The sequence below is a fragment of the Mastigoproctus giganteus genome, chromosome 3, assembly GCF_048544385.1.
Source record: "Mastigoproctus giganteus isolate SK-2022 chromosome 3, ASM4854438v1, whole genome shotgun sequence".
In the NCBI taxonomy this organism is placed as follows: Eukaryota; Metazoa; Arthropoda; class Arachnida; order Uropygi; family Thelyphonidae; genus Mastigoproctus; species Mastigoproctus giganteus.
Window position 1 is genome coordinate 60,816,647 of NC_143577.1, and position 15,783 is coordinate 60,832,429.

The 15,783-nt window shown below is 34.9% G+C and overlaps 1 protein-coding gene across 2 annotated transcripts in view; it reads right to left on the reverse strand.

Moving 5' to 3' along the window:
- LOC150088046 (glutamate receptor 1-like) overlaps positions 1-15,783 on the reverse strand; it is a 630,662-nt gene that overhangs the window by 76,353 nt on the left and 538,526 nt on the right. For both annotated transcript variants that reach the window (XM_090369308.1, XM_090369309.1), the window contains exons 11-13: positions 10,450-10,648; positions 6,708-6,952; positions 2,771-2,879 (exon numbers count right to left, since the gene is read on the reverse strand). In XM_090369308.1, the coding sequence (XP_090225434.1) occupies positions 2,771-2,879; positions 6,708-6,952; positions 10,450-10,648 (553 nt within the window). The remainder of the gene's footprint in view (positions 1-2,770; positions 2,880-6,707; positions 6,953-10,449; positions 10,649-15,783) is intronic.

The window sequence follows — 15,783 nt, forward strand, 5'->3', positions numbered from 1 at the left end:
AAATATAAGATCATATTAGTTGTAGGTTTCCCTACTATCGATTCATATAAAACTAGGGGTCTTCTAACAATACTTCCGTGCCTATATGATACTGCCAACATAATTGAAAAGTTGGTCCTTATGCTCCCTTTATAGCTGACAAGTTTTATCTAAGTCTTCTTTAATATTCTTCGAAGTCTTCTTCAATCATGTTCCTAATAATATTTACCAGAGATTTGCATACACTTCCGAATGAATCAAATCGTTTTTAGCATTATGAGTTGCCGTTGTACAAAGTTACTTCACGAGGACAATTATTTCTTCTTAATCAGCGAATTTTTCTTTTCTAACTCTATCTTATAAATCTCCCACAGACTCTACATTCCTTATAAAGGCAATTCCACCAAGTTTAAATGAATTTTCTAAAATTTTCCAGCATTGATTTCTACAACTATCATTTTCATATAACACTTAATCGCTGACATCACTGAAGATCGGAGTGTGATGGGGAGAAATTTAGATGTAAATGTTCAAAACTGATTTTTTAAGTTCGCATTTTACAACCCAATATTTCTTACATTTGGAGGCGTTGGTGAACAAGCTGCTTATAGTTCTGATCTTCGATTTCCTAAAAGGCCATGGCAGATTGCGATGAAGGCATTCAACGCTGCTTTTCGCATAAATTGAGGACATCGTCAACAACTGTCTGTGGTTAAACATCTTTATTTGTGGATTCCCTCTTTTTATTTTGGAGTCATTAAGTTTGTGAAAGTTTTGTTCCAAGAAACAACGTGAAACAATTTTTTTAAAAAAATCAGTAGAAGTGCAACCACTTCCACAACGCAATAAATTTTGCAGTTACATCTTATTCGATTAATTTTTTGAGGAAGAATTCATATTTTCTTTCGTAATCTTCTAAGTAGACCGCCTGACTCTACGGAAGGAAAAAAAAGTTGCTTCTAACCTTTTGAAGTAATGGCCTTACGTCGCGGTCAACGAGGTACTACTACTCATAGAATTATGCTTTTTGCCAACTCATGTGACGTCGATAACTACAACTGACTATCCTAAGTGCAACCTTAGGAAGTCGTCTCAAATTCACTGTAATTCATTTGGCATATACTTCTCACTTCCTTTTGCTTCTTTTCGTGCTGTTTTTGATTTTTATTATCGTGCTATGTCGAAAATAGGCTAAACGCTGTTCCTTAATCACATCACGACCTATTTGATATTAGTTCTTTCTCGCTGCTATTCGACCAAGATTTATAATGGCCTCCTCCTTTTCAAAGAAATGCATTTGTATCTAACTATAAAAAAGCTCCAACCCGGTGGGGTATCATATATCCGAGTTTGTTTGCCGAGCTTATAGCTCTAGTAAATCTTCCTGACTTAGCCTCTTCAATACAGGTATTCATCGGCTCAGATGGGCGACTATATCAGTCGAAAGGCATTCAGAGACATCTCACTCTTCGAGCACTTAACTGATCCCATGGGATTCAGGATTCGGACAACAATACTAAGGAATTGTGCAGCTCACATGTCAATTCCATTACACATAGCATTTTTCAGATCACCAGGGCAAGGAGTTTTTCAACTAGACTGGAAATGAGCATTCATCACATAACTGCCAAAAGAGGATCATGCGGACAGCTTGTTCTGTGTCAGGAGCAAATGTTTCGCCAGAGTAAAACTTCGGCTTAACCCAGAATGCTTCGTTTTAACCCTACTTACTATAAGCTACAAAAAAGTGAAATCGCCACTTGAAGGCGAGATGATCTGTCTGCCTGAACTATTTTAACCCCTTAGAGGCATTCGCTACTGTTCCGTATCTGCTCCTGATGAGTATCTAGTCTGGTTATCACTGTCTTTTTAGTTAAGTGGCATCACGAAAAATGTCACAAAGTTGGTGCTTCTTATTGTTAGTTTTTTATAGGGTTTCAGCCGCATCAGCTACTACGGCCCTATTGGATCGTGATATAAATAGGTTCTGTAAAATGTGTGTATTCTCTGGTCGATTTCCTGTTTTCTGGAAGAAAAACCCGAATTTCCAGAGGGAGAACCATGCTACCCTAGCCTAAGACCGATTAACTCATCCATGTTTTGGATAATGTGTGCAAAAATTCCTCAGGTCATCGACAGGATTTGAACTCAAGTTTTTTCTCCATGCTATTGGGAGGCCGGTGATTATACCAACTGAATTTTCCAGGAGGACAGCACTTCTTATACTCAAAACTCTCTTGGAGAAGAGGTCTACAGGTCAGTACAAAGGGCACATCAAAAATCTGGCTTGCATAGTTCTCTGGAAGTTAAACTAGTCGCGCAAAAATAGGCCCAAAACTAACAGATTCAAAACATTGGATTATTCACTTCTTTAGCATGCTCTAATCAAGACCGCATTGGATTGACTTATTTAGAATTTGTCCAGAGTGAACTAAGACCATAATGTGTCCGTAAATTGCATGTATTATACAATCGAATTGTTTGTTTTGCAGGATGAAAAACATCAGTTCTAGACGAAGAAAAACTGTGCAATTCTTCCCAAGACCAAAATAACTCAGCCATATAGTTAATGAGCCCATAAAAGTTATCCCCACGCCTAATTGGGATTTGAACTCAGACATTTTCTATACGGTATGAAAGATGGTCGAAACTATGCAAGAAACATATTTCGCAAAACAATTAGCAGTTCAATTTCCTTTGGTTATAAGAAGCTATAAAAAAAAAGGACTGCTGTATTTAATCATTTACTCTGAAATTAAGAATGAATACTGCGATAGTTAAAATAACTCACCTTACTGTCCCCGTTTCGGCATTCACTCCTATCGTACCACCATTTATTTTCTAACCTCGCAAGATCTCCTTTTTCTTTCATAGAAAGGACTGCTAAATTAAGAAGATCCCTTTAAGAAATTAGGGAAAAAAGAGGCATGAACATAATTAAGACAATTCATAAAGTGAAAAAATCATTGACTAAATGAGGCAATTTATTTGAGAGCATATAAAATGCCATATTATTAGATATACTGAACTCCAAAAAAGTATCGGGACACATGTCGGCTTAGCACTAACATCATATTACCGCTTCTCTTCCATTTCTCCTGCAGGACAGAGGCCAATTGAATTCCCAATGGGGACGCACTGGTCTAGTCCTCATCTGGTTTTTCCAGTACTTCCCGTCGATGTTCCATAGGACTCAAATCGCAATAGCAATGGCATTATCCTGTTGAAACGAATTGTGGGTCTGTACCACAGAACTATCACATCTCAGGGAGCAACAAATTGTCAAAATATTTTACTGATATGTCGTACTACCTTTGAAAGAGCTATCTGATCATATAGAGTAGGCCTCCGTAGTTTTCCAGTCTGTTTTTGAACGGTGGTGTTACTGTCAAACTTTCATATCATGCTAACATCACCGAAGGTCCACTTTAAATGGCGTAGGCTGTCAGTAATTACGCGAACTAAAGGACAGCGTTATGACATTTGACAATAACACTCATCTCAAAATCAATAAGCTTGGATCTACGTGCCATGACAATAACTACTAACTGATGTGGCTCATACGCCTTATATACCGATCTGAAATACTTGTAATTCCGGGAAGGTCCAATGGATTATGCAAACAGGGTTGTCTGGATACTTTTTGGAGGATAGTGATAATTCTTACTGCCCAACTCAGTATCTTAGAGTTATACAGTTCACTCCCGAAAGTACTGGGACAAAAAAAGAAAAAAAAAAAAACGAAAAAGTGAAGTGACATATAGAGTTTTCTTCATTTTAATATTGTCGCAGAGGAAGCCAAGGCCGTGAGGTGTTGGTATATTATCTATGCTGTGAAAATTGTGTTTATTCTCCAGTTTGCCTGTTTTCTTGACATTTTACTGTGTTCTTCTCCGAGGCCGATGTGGCTGCGCTAGAAAATCTGCCGATAAAAATTAGCTATATGTCGACAGGATTCTAGCCTAGGCCTCTTCAAAAGGATGTTAAGCATTGTGCTAACCGCGAATGCATTTAAAACAAACCTTAATTATGGTTTAGGGTTTCCTTTAGATTGAAAAACAGTGCTTAGTCATCATAAAATACTTCTCTTCAATTTACATATGTGATGTATCAACGAAAATACTTTTCCATTTCTCTAGCGAAGCAGAGAGCATGCAGCGTCATTCTTCATGTACAAGTCTTTACAGATCTTCTAATTCATCTCACAATGGTTCTTTTAGATCGAAGCTCTGAAAGAACCGCTCCATAAGCGTCTCATTAGATTTCATAAGATTTGAAGTGTCTCACTTTAGAAACCAAACCATGATATGCAGAGTTTTATGACAGGGGCCCTGCTCCGTTAAAAATTAAAAGCCTTAAATTTCACGAACGTCGAAAGAACCGCCTTATCAAGAATGTCACAATATTATCTCTTTCAAGGTACCACTAGAAAAATCATCAGTTCAACATCATATTGCGAAAAACAAGCCTAGGGAATCCTTTTCCGTTCTTGCTAACAGATAGGATGATTCTTCAAAAAGTCTTTTATGAATCCATGATTAGAGCGCACCACTTTCCACATTTTGTAAGTGGAGGGTAGTTAGCCATATCAAAGACTTGCATAGACTTCCATACTGTCTTTAGGAGTTAAGAAGTTCCAAAATCTCCTGTATGACAAATTTTGCTTCATAGAATTCATCCTTTCCCCGTTCAAATCGTTGAATTCATTTCCATATGATGTGTTGATTGTGAAGGATGCTTTTATATTTTGTGGCTTCATTTATGCATAAGCACTAACTGTGATATGAATAAACAATTCTCAATAAAATGCGATTATTCGTTAGTGTCCCAGTACTTTCGGTAACACTGCATAAAAACAAACGCAACGCCATAGTAAAATACTCACATTGAGAAGAAGCAAAATAATTAAGCTCATAAATTAGTAAAAACTTATCCTTTAAAAAATATTTTTATTAGACAATGGCCATGCCAATAAAATAACTAAAATAAGTGGTTATTGTCATTTAAAATAGCTTTTTTTGTTATTTTAATAGAAAAATTCGAAATCAGAAACTTTTCAAGCATTCAATTTCAACTAAACGTTAGTGCTTCTTAAATATTTTTTCACTAAGCTTCCGTAATCTCATTGAAATGTATTTCCCCCTCCCCCTTTTTTCTGATTATCGCAAGCAGTAGCAGTAAGAATAGTAATAATAATGACGAGATTTTAAATAACTGTGTCGTATTCACTACATTACAGTACCATTTTATGACAACAGTTTTGAAAGAAAAAGCTTATAATTCATTATTTATATTAGATTAAATATAAGTATGCAATATATATATACTTTGGAACTCTGCTTCTCTATATTTAGATTTCAAATTGTTCTGAAGTTAGCTTTATATATCCTTTTAAGTTTGAAAAAAAATTATCAGTACTTATTTTTTGTCCTATACTGTAAGCTGGATTTATTTTAAATAACGAAATAAATTAGTACTTACAAGTTAGCAATAAAGAAACTTGGTAACTTTAGAGTTGGAATGTTTTCACAACGGCTGGCTATTGGCTCTCGAAATCTCGTAAGTAGGATGCACCAAAGTCATATGCTCTTCAAGAGGGAATTTTGCCAGCATCCACGTTGTTGTTGCCTAATTACCATGTATCATGCAAATCAAAGCAAATGGCGCGCGGTATAATTATCCGATTTCTTTCTTCTATACAGGAAGAACAGTGTCTATTATGGCTGTTCTACGCTGTGTGAAAACTTCTTGGTTCTGTATTCAAGACTTTCGGAGAGCTACAGTCGTATGTGCTTTGCTGTATATGAAGAATCATTGCGAATGTCAAAAAAAAATACTTTATGGCATTTAAAATTCTCCTATACAAGTTCCAGTGTAATCATATTATAGAGCCAAGGATTCAGAAAGCTATGTTCACTTCGTGATACACTTCCTACAGCAAATGGAGGAGGGCCGATGTCCAGTGAGCTAGTAATATGTTGTGGACAAATAATGCTCACATATCTTATTGCTGGTATCAATAAACCAGATTACGTTCACCTTGGTGGTGACACTCACATAATCTCCTGTTCTTCTTTAACGCTTGTGGTCTCCAGGCCTCAATTTCTTGATCCCCATTTGCCTAGTAGAGGGAACGCAAGGTGGATTAACCTTTTAACTCAATGAAATTCCATGGGACAATACAGAAAGATAAGCCGACCGGGCTAGCCGAGTGGGTAAAGTACCTGCTCGGCAACCCAAAGGTCGCGGGTTCGATTCCCGCCTCGGGCTTGGATCAAAGTACAGCAAAAACCTTGGGAGGTGCAATATGGCCACAGAAGCCGATGCGCCAACAACTACCAAATCAAAAAAAAAAAAAAAAAAAAAAAAAAACAGAAAGATAACAGCGCGCGCCCGGTGGCAAAACATGGAACTCCCACATTCCGAGTATATGATTCAAGTAACTTATGTACCGAATTTCAGCAGCTATAACCAACGATTGTCACGACTCTACCTTAAATTAGCCATATTTCTTTTTTTGTTTTCAAAATAACTGTAAATTATCTATTATTACTCTTACGATAAATGTATTTCATAAGAAGTATGTGAAAAGTTTTATTCATCTAAAACACATTTCTTGATAAAAATAACGAACTGTACAGTATTTTTAAGTAATATTTTATATTGTAGTCTACTTTGTTATTTCGAAAGTAATGCTCAATGATCTTATCATATTACCTCTTAATTACCTTATATTGGATCCCAAAGGAGTGGCTACACCGTACCCCTTAGCATCGAGATTTCTTCCTACTTTCATTGTATCACAAGGCTGCCTTTCATTGATATAATCATTTTTTGTTGATTCAATGAGAAAGGCATATTTTCCTTTAGACTCTCTTACCCTGCGGATTCCTTCTTCATAAGATGCCACGAATACATGTTTCCTTGAATTCATAAACTCCCACATTCGTGCGTACACTGTAATTTTTGATCTCTGTTAAAAGAAAAATAAATAATCATATTGCCATCCAAACAACAACTATGTAAACGAAAAATCACAATTTAAATATTTCTTAGGGGTTTATAGCAAAATTCAACAGCCTCTGAACCACACCTTAGAACTTGAACAGAATAATAGTATAAGTTATTTAAGTTTAAATAATATTAAAAACAATAATTCCTTAAAAATGTTTAAGAATATCAGTCACAGAAGAAAATTTTCACTTTTTTTCTCATTACACACATTTTGTCAGAAAAATCATTCTCTCCATACCCAAGTTTATAACGAGATAAAATACAGTTTCATGGAATTCGATATTGGACGGAATCTTTTCTCAGTGAAAACAATATCCAACTTGGGCTTTTTAATTCAACAAAACAGGCATACGGACCATGAAAATCGCGAATTTTACAGGCATAATACACTGACGCCTCATAGCCTTAGTTTCTTTGGATCATGAACGTAAACAAAAAACTATATATCAATTTTATAAATGAACTCGTACATTATCTTCGGCACAACTGCGCAATGCAGCAACTTAAATCGAACCGAACTGTTTTCAACAAATAATGTTCCATAATTTTAGGTAATTTGAGAATGAAGTGGAAGGTTGGCCGATTTGAATCTTCAGAACTCAACAGAGAAACGTATTATTATTTCACTCTAACTGCGTACATTTCGCTCTCTCGGATTACACCTACTCACTGCAAGTTGCAACTGATTTGCAAATGAGAGCTAGAATGTGGCCATTAGACAGTGAAACGAGGCCCATGCTCTATTTAAATAAATTCGCAGGCTGTATATGTATGCAATCAATGATTGTAATCTGAGACACAACCGTGATGTATTAGAGTAGAGACAACAGTAAACAGTTCGCAACCATTTCAAAAGGATGCAACATAGTAAGTTCATAGAAATGTCACGTCTACTTTACACTTAATAATGCATGAGGGGTTAGAACTCTTGACACTCATTTCCTAGTGTTAGAGACTAAGGAGTATTTATTGGGGCACTACGAAAACATTCTACAAGTTTACAAAGTTTTTGATTTCGAAGTTCTAATTCTTTTAAATCATACTCTTTTTCTTGAAGTTTAGCTAACATTTAAAACGTTATTAACAAGGATTAAAGTTATTAATGAAGAGATAAAACTACGTAGCATATAAAGACAAGTATAAGAATTTATTTAACTAAATAGGTCTACTAAATTAGTATTTTTAGATCGTTCGTCAGAGATCGGTTGAGAGTTGTGAACTAGTAAGAAACGTATAGAGAATAATTTAAAATTCCAGACTGCAATTTTCTAGAAATATCTAAGTAGAAAGATTTTAGAGAATGGAAAGAGAGAACGAAAGAAGGTAGAAGAACATAATTTAGGTTTTAGAACTGTTTGAATACAAGGTTGAACCCTGAATAGATGATTGCTAATGGAACCCCTGGAATTTCAGCCCGCTTTGATAGCACAAAAGAAAGCTGAAATTCTTATATGAGTAAAGCTTTCCCTTATCTATTGAAAATTGATCGCATTCACAGAGTTCTAAGGAAGCAAATCTACGTAATCTATCTATTACTTCTTTATCTTTCGAATCTTTAATAGGGTAATCCGCTACTAACTTGAAAACTTCAGTCTGATTAATGATTGCCACTATGTATTCCATTAATGTTGATCCACAGGCAATCAACACTAATGGAATTCCATTTATGACTTGCATATATAAAAAAACTGTCATATTAGGGTCACCCAAGAACTTACTTAATCTGCTCTACTATGTCCATAAATTGGATCTGTTCTCTGGTCGATTTGCCTGCTCTGCTGGACGAGAGCAAGAGTTTCCTCGTGGTGGGGGGGGGGGGGACATTGCTATCCACACCCGAGACCAATTAATTCAGTCATGGAGTGAAAAAAGCCTATAAGCGTTCTTCGTATCATTGACGAGATTCAAACCCTGTTCTTTCCCACCCGGTGCGTGGAGGACTGTGATTATCTTCAAGTTGCTCTCAACTCTTAACTAATTGGGTTGCATTAAATAGCGTGGAGGTAAATCCTAGGAAATGCAGCTCAAATCCCTTTGCAGGTTCGAGAAAATCAAAGATATTCCGATTACCATAGTTGCTGATGCAAAAGATCTGGGTTTTACTTTTACCGCTGGATGTGGGTTTGATAAACATATTAGAAATATATTACTCCGAGCGAAAAACAAATTGGCTTCATCAAACGGCAGACATTCCAAGATCCTCACTTCTCTGTGCTTTTATTCAAAGCAACTGTACTCCCTATATTAGAGTTTGCTGCTCCTGTATGGAGTCCGCACTATACATATTTGATACAGCAAATTCAATTACTACAATGAAATTCATCCACTATCTTTCCAGACGTAATCCTATGTTTTATCGCCGAATTTTCTACCCGAATCTCTGCTCCTACTTCAAGCTTCAATCTTTGGAAACTCGAGGAACTGTTCTCGATCTAAAACTATTGAACCATATCTTCACTGGTTCAACCTACCTGCCTGATCTTTTATGCCATATTGATCTTCACGTTCCAGCGGTGGCTACTAGACAGAATACGACATTCCACATCAGTAACTCTTAAGTTATAGATATCCAAGAACTCGTTCTTTAAAAGAACCATGACTCTTATGAACAAGTATGATCTGGATATGGCTGTTGAGAGGAAACCGTTTCGCAGAACTATCTGGAGCAAGTTGGCCGGTTGACAGTTGGATTCAAGGTGAAAATTATGATTAAATAGTATGTATTCTTTTATTTATTTACATGTTAATGTACAATCTTTGTATCTTCGTGTATTTTCTGTTCTGTTATACACTTTAACTGGGCGTAAGCCTGTTGTGCATATTATATGTTAATAACAAATAAATAAATTATAACCACTGTGATACCCACGCAGATGGCCTATATCTATAGACAAATTCCATTGAAAAGTTTGAAGAAACTCAAGATGTTTCTCTAGGTACTGTATAATTGTCGTTGAACCTTTGAAAGTTCTGCATCCAGTTTTTTCGATCATCCAATGCAGCGGTTATGTGGTTCAAAAAGAAGCACGAATGACTCAGCAAGTAACGAAAAATTTCTTCTCTGATGCTATCCAGACATAGTTTCAATGGAAGATGTGTTTTTCAAGAAGATGTGTTGAACAATAATGAAGTAGCATACTACAAGCTTGAATATATTTTTTAAAACTTTTGTTTTCATTTGAAACATCATTCATTATTCTAAAATGGATGGAATTAAATAAAATATTTATAAACTGACTGTAAAATTCATTGAAAAGCTATCGCCATTAAGTTAAAGGAATTCCAGAAATCGAATCAAAAGGCTATATTTTAAACGGAGCTTTGATATTAATAAAATGATTTAACAAATAAAAAAAATAAACTGGTAAATATTTTTGGAGTGGAGAATATTTAAAATCCCTGTTTATTAGCGTACGAATTAGTCTCTCTCTACAAATAAAGGGCAAAATAACTCACCCTAAAAAATTCTTGTGTCGAAGAGTACATTAAAGTTCCGTATTCAACTTCGGTTTGCTTGGCTAAGTCATCAGCTGAATTTATGGGAGTCACCATCCTCTCAACCGTTAAAAAGGCAGCAAGATTGGCAGTGTATGATGAGATAATGATCAAAGTAAAGAACCACCAAACGCTGCCCACTATCCGACCTGATATCGATCTGTGGAAGAAGATAATAATCACGTCAATGCTTTCACGATCATCAAGAATAATTCTTTTTATTGGTTTATGCAAAGTTTATATCAATATTTCATGCAAAGTCAAATTTTCAATGTTATAACGAATGGCTTAATTAAAGTAAAATGGGGGGAAAATTATATTATTTTAATATGATTTTGATAAGTTTTATTAACTGATTTGTTAAAAATAATTTATAAATGTAATGTCTTTGGATTTGTAGTCAGCAAGTTCGTTGACAGTAGAGCTTACCAAAAAAAATAATATATAGGTCTAAAAGAAATGCAATAGACAGTGAAGGGTTTTTAATGCTATTTCTGATGATCTGGAGTACTTTAATTAATTTTTATAATTAATTCTAAATTACTCGTTACGGGCTGATGTAGTTAAATATTTCTTTAATATAATTAAATAATGCTTCATTGGATAAACTCTACAAGATTCAAACTTGCTGATGCATACTATAATTAAGAGTTGAAGAACTGCAAGACATTTATGACAGTTGATTTACCAAAACTGATAAATTAAATTTAGAAAAATATATATCATAGAACATCTTATATTTTAACCATGATACACTATTACAATATGCTCTACCAAAATAGCAATGATTCTAGCATCCTGATATAAGAGCTTCTTCCGTTGAATCTAAATGGAACAGTTCACTACTTAGTAATGTATGAAAATAAAATATCTAAAAGTCGAGTTGCATAGAGAGGTATGTTGGTGAGTTCCTCTACAGTGAAAGGATGCCTCAAAAAACGGCGGAAATGGTTTAAACATGTATCGTAATCCAATCAATGCCATTTGCATTGATTAGCGTGGATGAATCAGCATGACGCATCTTTAATAGTATGATTCAAGGGATAATTTTCAAATAGGGAAAATTAAATGAGCACCGATCCTGCATAAATTCTTAATTAATTATTTTTTGTATTGTATTGTATATTCACGTCGCTAGGTGGCTCCCAGACATATCTATCTCCACCTGTGTACTCTGTTAGCAAAAGAAACCCAATATTCTGACCCAAACAGTGTATTGTGAAGTCAGGTCACTGGGGAGCAGCCACCACATGGATAAATGCAACCCGCCGCTCATCCCTAGCACGTAAAGCCAGACCTAGGCCTAATAAATCTGTCAGTGCAATCCAGCACTATAATCTCGCACCCACCAGCAGTAGTGCAAGGTTGGTGGGTGTCAGCAATCCCGCTTCCAGGCTGCCCAGACATGGAAGCCAGCAAAAAAAAAAAAAAAAAAACCATAATATATATATATATATAAAATAATAATGATAAATAAATACGTAAATAAATAATAATAAAAAAATGAATAAAACAAATATATATATACATATAATCCTACACAAGGGAATTAATCCCGCATCAGCAAACTCTGCTGATGCCAGCAAAAAAAAAAAAAAAAAAAAAAAAAAAACTCAGTACAACTATCAAACAAACTTTAAACATCAATTATTGACAGTGAATCGTAAAAATTGACTTAATTAATGTTCACAATCAATGAAGACAATCACCCTCTTTTCATGAACACCAATCTGGCAAACTCCTGCAAAGCCATGAAATTAACAACTGATTGTAAACAAACATATTCACAACCTCTTTCCAAATTTGGAATTACCTCCTTCAATTTTTGTCTATATTCCTCATACAAGGAACAATCATACAACACATGGTCCCAAAGTACGCCCGCAATATGGCTGATCTGCCAAACCAAATTTAGACAGTTTGAAGTTAAGGGATCCAAGACACATCAACAAATAGGAGGTTTTCCATTGATAAATAAAACCACTTGTTCAGTTTATTATCAATATTGAATAAAACATCAGGTAAAAATAACCTAGTTACTTCACCTATGGTACTTGAATTCCAACGTTCTTGCCATAAGTCAAGTAATCTCTTAAATATATTACTCTTTTCCCTTTTAATATCTCCAGTACAATCATAAGATAAACCCATAAACGATATTTGTCTACCTTTCCTTATAAAATAACAAAAAGACTGAAATATAACATACAGATCCAAGGGCAAAGCCACGGCAATAACCTGCATATCATTGGTAGATATCGTTTTACAAACTCTTAATATTGTCACTGAAGGGAAATTACTTTTTTACAAAACTTAACATTTTCTATGCGTTTATACCAGATGGATGCAGCATAAGAAATCGGCCTATATGCTCTAGGATTGGTATCAGGCTTATGTAATAATTTTAACCAGGAGTGGTGGCACCTCTATTACCAATCACAAATAGAAGATTAACATTTCATCGGGGCCGTTCTTTAGGAAGAAGTTCAATATCAGTGTAATTGGTTGTGCAAGTAAAGTTTTTTTCTGTTGTAAAAGAATAGTACAATCGACTGTCTATGGTAAAGAACTGTTCCAGACATTCACAGACAATTCACAGTCTTATATGAGGTGTTTTGAAAAATTTCTTATGAATTTTTCGATGTAAACACAGAAAGCGATATTCACTCTGAATAGAATATAACAACATTCAAATTTTGCGCGATTCACAACTAGCAAAATTTAAAATGAATTTTAAAAATATCGGAAATTGGAAGTAAATAATACTTTCTAAAATATTATATAGTTCTAAATGTTTTAAAACTATTTTTATATGTTTTAAAAATCATTGCAATCCATTTATACAAATAATAATTTAACAGAAATAATAGATGCGTATGTTCGTGTTTAAAATTTCGCGCGACTAACGGGTTTTACGACTGGAAAATGGAAGAAGCTAACAGTATCTTTATATTTTATGGCTGTAGAAGGATAAGATAAATTTACCTCAATATGATACGCAGAACACTTCATAATGACACTCGCCAACAAATAAATGAAAATAAAATTAACGCAAATTGTTTTTTGATTAATTTTATTGCTTTAACAATTTGCGTTAATTTTATTTTCGTTTATTTGTTGGCGAGTGTCATGAAGTGTTCTGCGTATCATATTGAGGTAAATTTATCTTATTCTTCTACAGCCATAAAATCTATTGAAAACAACGTAGAACGTATTCAGCATTGTAGCTCTGTCTTATACCAATCATATTTTATGTCTGTAATGTTTTATCTTTAATTTTCAGCAGAATTAATATTTTGTGTGTTTTTTAAATAAAAGGTTTAAAAACTAAAAAAAAAAATGAAATATTGGTAAACTCCAAGGAGAATTTTAAACAACCCATAATTTTTTTCCAGAAATTAAAAAGAAAATTTACACCTATTAGGTGTAGTGCCATCTTTTGTAAACAAGTAAAGGCGCTAACCCCCACAGGGTTAGTGGGTAAACTCGAGAACTTTATTTTTGAGGGGCACCTATGAGATGCTCTCCATTACTGCCGGGTGAAGCAAGATCAGGTATTTATATGTCCTGTTACAAGAGATACAGGTCGTAATTCGTTGATTCAGTCCCTGGATTGATTTAAAATAAAAATATTCGTGCATCCTGAGGAAACAGTCATTTCAAATATGTGAAACATCTCTTTCTGAGCATGAACGTATTTTGAACGTTTTTCATGTAACTTGGCGCTCTCTCTTGGAGAGGTTTTACGATGTAGTGCCATGAATTTTTCAGCAAGAGATCTACAGAACACAAGGATGAAGTTAAAATAACGAGCATTTTCTATAAGTGCTTTAGGAAAATGAGGGATGACACATCAGCGCAACATCTACAAAAATTATGGTTGAAATCTTACATGTGAGATTCTAATTCTGAGCTAAGCTGCTATCTCTATAGAGCGGAAGAAATTTTACCCTACTCCTTACTTATGGATTCAATGCATCTGTGTGGTTACCATAACGGTATCACAGAATCTTCATGTAGAGCTGATTACTAGACAGTTCTATTCGATCTGGACAAATTTCACTGGATGGATTCCGCAATATCTTACACTGGAATTTTCGAACATATCCAGTGGATAACTTGAAATTTCAAGATCACATTGAGAAAAATGGCATATTACTACAGAGACAAAAATCCTTCTACAGAATTTATGATAGTGGGAAAAAATGGCTCCAGCAGCAGCAAGCACATATCTCTGATGCGACCCGCGTCCATATGAACGAACTCTTGGATAAACCGAAGACAGTTTTGCTTCCTCTTAGTTCCTTTTGGTTTGCACTGTAGCTGCTGTGTGACAATCATAAGAGATGTTCACACGGTGATGTTTAGATCTCCGTGGGCAAAACATCTGAAAAGATGGTTGGGGCCACGGTGTTGTTTTTTTTTTTTTTTTTTTTTTCAACAAAGCCTAAATCGTCACCACGTTCAAGTATAGCACTATTGGAGAATCTGTCCACTCGCTGAGCAAATAGGAAATTCTCGAAGCAATTGAAAAGGTGGTCATACCTCATTACGAATAAAGGACATTATACTTCTTTCAAATAACTGGCATACCAAAGTTTGAAACTTAGAAAATTTCAAAGAAAACTAATTCTTGTTTCTTGAACCTATCAATCTATATTAATATTTTGCAGGGTATGAGAGTATTTCAGCCGTTTTTAATTCCCCCACACCGATCCATGCCTCTCTGTCTTCGGCTTCTAAAAGATGTAACAGAAACCTCCCAACAAAGAGTGATCAAATTCTTCTGATAATAACTTCAGTAGGCTGAGCTCCAAAAAATAAATAAATAAAAAAAAAAAAACTAAAAAAGTATCTCACCTTTCTGTACAGCCGTATGAACATGACTTCCTATAACAAAGAACAGTAAAATTCAATACTTTTCACAATGATGTATACCAAGTTTCGCCAATAATTGATATGATGAAAGAAGCAAACAACTACAACCACAACTTCTTTGCCACAGAATCACTCTTTAATCGTCCACTAAATAAGTTACACCCAATAACGTCTCTGTCAGTACCAGTAATTTCGGGCAGCTATCGGCTTTCATCTCTCCTCAGATATTTTGATATATATATATATATTTTTCCCCTATTTTGTTTTTGTGTCTTCAACGGAAAGAAAGTCTCTCGATGTTGCTTCATCGATCCTGCATCACTTCAGACGGTCTCTCCCTGGAAATATCGTGATTACAAGATACTCTAGTTTCTTACTTGCTATAAAATTCTTAGCTAAGTTCCGTTTGTTAGGCTG